Consider the following 3,335-nt stretch of genomic DNA (forward strand, 5'->3'; position numbering starts at 1 on the left):
CACGTCGCCGGGGGAGGAAGCTAACTCTCTTGTCCGAATCGCTTCATCCTCGGAACTCGCGGCCCGCGTCGGGCTTCTTCTCTCATCCGTTGTCGATTTCAAGTCCCAAAGCAACGTTCGAAGGGGGACTCGCCACTTTTCCGCCACGTCTGCCCACGGCTCTGAGCAGCCCGGTACCGGTCCGCGGACCCGTTGATCGGGGACGCCTGATCTACTCGAATAGCTTGAATAATAGTCAGCGTCTCTGGTGAATATGATGCCCCCCGCCCCAAGGTTAGGGTCCTACTATTAGTCGAATATCGCTTGTGAAGATGTTGGCGGCACAGCTGCATGTCTGCTTAGCGCGCAGAGATGAGGTGTCCGCACCTTTTTTGAACGTGAGAGTGACTTTTTGGGTCCCAATGAATGCCGAAAGAAGAAATGACCTTTGGTGATGTCACTGTGCCTCATGAATGACAGTCATCCGTGTCAATCATGTGAATGAGTGAACAAATGAGGTCATGCAAGACTGGTGTTTCCATTCTCTCTGAAAAAAATCACAATGTGCCATCTTTGCCCACGGGCCGCGGGGGCGGGTCCTCGGGGGCACCGCGTTGGCGACAGATGTCATGCAGCGAGACCGTATGTCAACAATGGAAGGCCGTTCCAACGGATGGAAAAGTCAAACCAGGAAGAGTGAAATCGGTGCTTGAGGGGGACAATGGGAGGGGTGTGGATTCTTAGGCGAATGCCTTCTTTTCTCTTTTCATCTCCGCGTCAAGAGGTAGCCTTCGATGCAAGCTTCAGTGTAGTTACTGCTTGCGCTTTTTTTGGGGGGCGGCGCAGAGAGCGGAGGACGCAATCCAAAGAGTTTGCCGGCTTCGACGTGTCAAATAGACCAAACGATGACCAAACAAATAGCGGACGTGAGGACCTCAGGCAAGAGCACAAATGACACGAGAGAGAGAGAGAGAGAGAGCCCATGCAGGGTTTACAAAAATTATTTATAATATGATACAAAGATAGGGTGTGCAATTCGTGGCTGTGAAATCTGTACATTATGAACACGGTTGCGACCTGAAAGCGCCAACGCGGCTGTCGGGCAGCGGCTGCGTCGCGCCAACGCATTTCCGCTCCACTACAAAGGCTGGGTGGTTCAAGAGGACGTGCGCCGTCGTGACCAAGCCGATCCCACGCAAGGCGGGACGCCGAGTTAACCCCCCCCCCCAAAATGTTCAACCTCCATTTCATTGAGGACACTACAAAGACAAGATATTGACTCTTTTGATTGTTTTGAGCAAATAATGACGAACTTGGAGTGTGGTTGCTACGACACCTTCCAAGAAACGCTGAGCCGGGCCGGGTGGACTTTGTTCAGCTCTTCAACAGAGTCCGGTGTGGCCATTCACCGCTCGATCGTGCGTTTTCGATGGGTCCGGACTGCAGGCCGGCCAATCTCTTTGACGACAAAGCCACGCTGTTCTAACTTGCGCTTTGCCAATTTGTCAAGCTGGAAAAAAAAACATTTAAAAATTGCATCCGTGGAAAAAACCCAAAACAAAGCGTTGCCTGGATGGCAGCGAAACCTGTACGAAGCGTCGCTTTCAGGATGAACGGCGCCTTCGCCCGAGTGAAAGTTGGCCACCCTCATCCCATCCCCGGTGCTGCCTTTGGGCAATCTGAATGCTTCTTTTCCTCTTTGACCCGGAAGACGCCGTTTCCAAAACCGATCGCGGGATCGTCAGACCGCGGCAGACTTCCCCACTTTCCGTCAATCCATCCTTCCGCGAGCTGGAAAGGCTTTTGCTTCGCACGGTCCCGTTTGAAGTCGCACTTGGGGCCGGATTGACGGACGTCGCTTTTCCGCGGTGCTCCCGGGCCCGGGTGGCGACCTTTCAGCGGAAGGTCGCGGGCGTTCAAGGTTGGTTTTGGGCCTCAACGCTTCCATGCGGCGATGAATCCCCGAGGGCCTCGCAACTCCACGTTGAGGAAGAAAAGCGTGGGAGTGGTTTGCGGCGCGGCGCTTCGCAAAGAGGCGAACCGGCTCCGTCTTTGCTCGGGAGCAATGACCGAGCGAGTCAGGGAAGGTCCTTTGAGACGCCGGCTCACCTGCGGGATGTTCCCGACAGGGGTCGGGGGGGGTTCGATGAGCATTCCTCAACTCTGGCCGTCTTTTCCGCAGCCGTACAATTGGGCGTTGGGGAAACGAAAAAGAAAGCTTCCCGGCCGGCTGAAATATCTTGCCTTTGTAGCGTATTCAGCGAAACGCGGACGGACGGTCGCCGTCTCGTTTTAGCGCCGAACCCGGCGTCCCGCCTCCTTTGGACTTGTCGGGATATAAAGTGCAATGGGGGCGAACGGGCCCGAAGTGCCGGGCGACTCGAGTGTCAAGTGATCGGCGGCCAAGCTACGGCGCTCGTCGGCCACGCGTGCCGGGCAGATGGGAGAGAGTCGCGCAACATTCTTCTCAAAAGCTAGCAAAAGGCTTCGCGTCCCCGCGCCATCTGCTGACAAGCGGCACGCGGAGCCAAGTGAGAAAGGTGGCCGTACGATCCCCTTTGACACGACGACAAATGGCCGCGTCCGAAGCACGCATAGCACCGCGGGCTAATATCCGGAGCAAAGAAGAAGAAGAAAAACAAAAAGCAGGAGGTGGATTCCTACCCGAAGAGGCATACGAGGTCCTTTTGCATTAGCGACAGAGTAAGAAAATATACGCACTTGGTTAGTGACTACTTTCCGACGTGGGCCCCGGTTTCGGCTTTCCGCGCGAAAGGCGCGGCGGGCGGAGACGGCGCCCTCGCCGTCGAGACGACGTGCCGGGCGTCGAGCGGCGCGTCTTCCTTGGGGGAGTCTTCTCAAGTCTGCTGGGAACCCTTTGCAGGTCACGGGACGCACACACACGCCACCAACGTGACTCTCGGGCGACGGCAGACAAAAGGCGTCGACGCGCTTACCGAGTTGGTCCTCTTGCGCTTCCAGCAGTCGGGATTGAGGCGCTTCTGCTCCTCGGCCAGAGCCTTGGCCTCCATGGTGTACGAGCGCCGCTCCTCGCTCTTCATCTTCTTCCACTTGTCGCCCAGGATGACGCTAATGGCTCTGCAAGGCAAGCGGGCGGCCGTGTCTGGCAAACCATCACTGGACCGGGGGGGCGGCGGCGACTCCCGGCTTGGCGGCGGTCTTACCGGTTGTCCTTCCCCGGGTACATCTGCGTGTACTCCACTCGGTACTTCTTGGCAAAGAGCATGAAGGCGTTCATGGGCCGCTTGCATTTGGCGGGCGCGGCGGCCGAGGCCTGGCCCCGGGCCGACCGGCCGCCCGCCGACTGGGGGGAGGCCGAGCGCTCCGCCTTGTCG

The 3,335-nt window shown here is 57.4% G+C and overlaps 1 protein-coding gene across 3 annotated transcripts in view; it reads right to left on the reverse strand.

Moving 5' to 3' along the window:
* Positions 1-2,476: 2,476 nt before the first annotated feature.
* The window catches only part of hbp1 (HMG-box transcription factor 1), a 15,096-nt gene continuing 14,237 nt past the window's right edge, over positions 2,477-3,335 (reverse strand). For 2 of the 3 annotated variants that reach the window (XM_019881840.1, XM_019881839.1), the window contains exons 10-12: positions 3,165-3,328; positions 2,937-3,078; positions 2,477-2,855 (exon numbers count right to left, since the gene is read on the reverse strand). In XM_019881840.1, the coding sequence (XP_019737399.1) occupies positions 2,838-2,855; positions 2,937-3,078; positions 3,165-3,328 (324 nt within the window). In that variant the 3' untranslated portion in view covers positions 2,477-2,837. The remainder of the gene's footprint in view (positions 2,856-2,936; positions 3,079-3,164; positions 3,329-3,335) is intronic. The other variant, XM_019881841.1, reaches the window with a different exon arrangement.

This window comes from Hippocampus comes, unplaced genomic scaffold (assembly GCF_001891065.2).
Source record: "Hippocampus comes isolate QL1 unplaced genomic scaffold, H_comes_QL1_v1.1 scaffold299, whole genome shotgun sequence".
NCBI classification, from domain to species: Eukaryota; Metazoa; Chordata; class Actinopteri; order Syngnathiformes; family Syngnathidae; genus Hippocampus; species Hippocampus comes.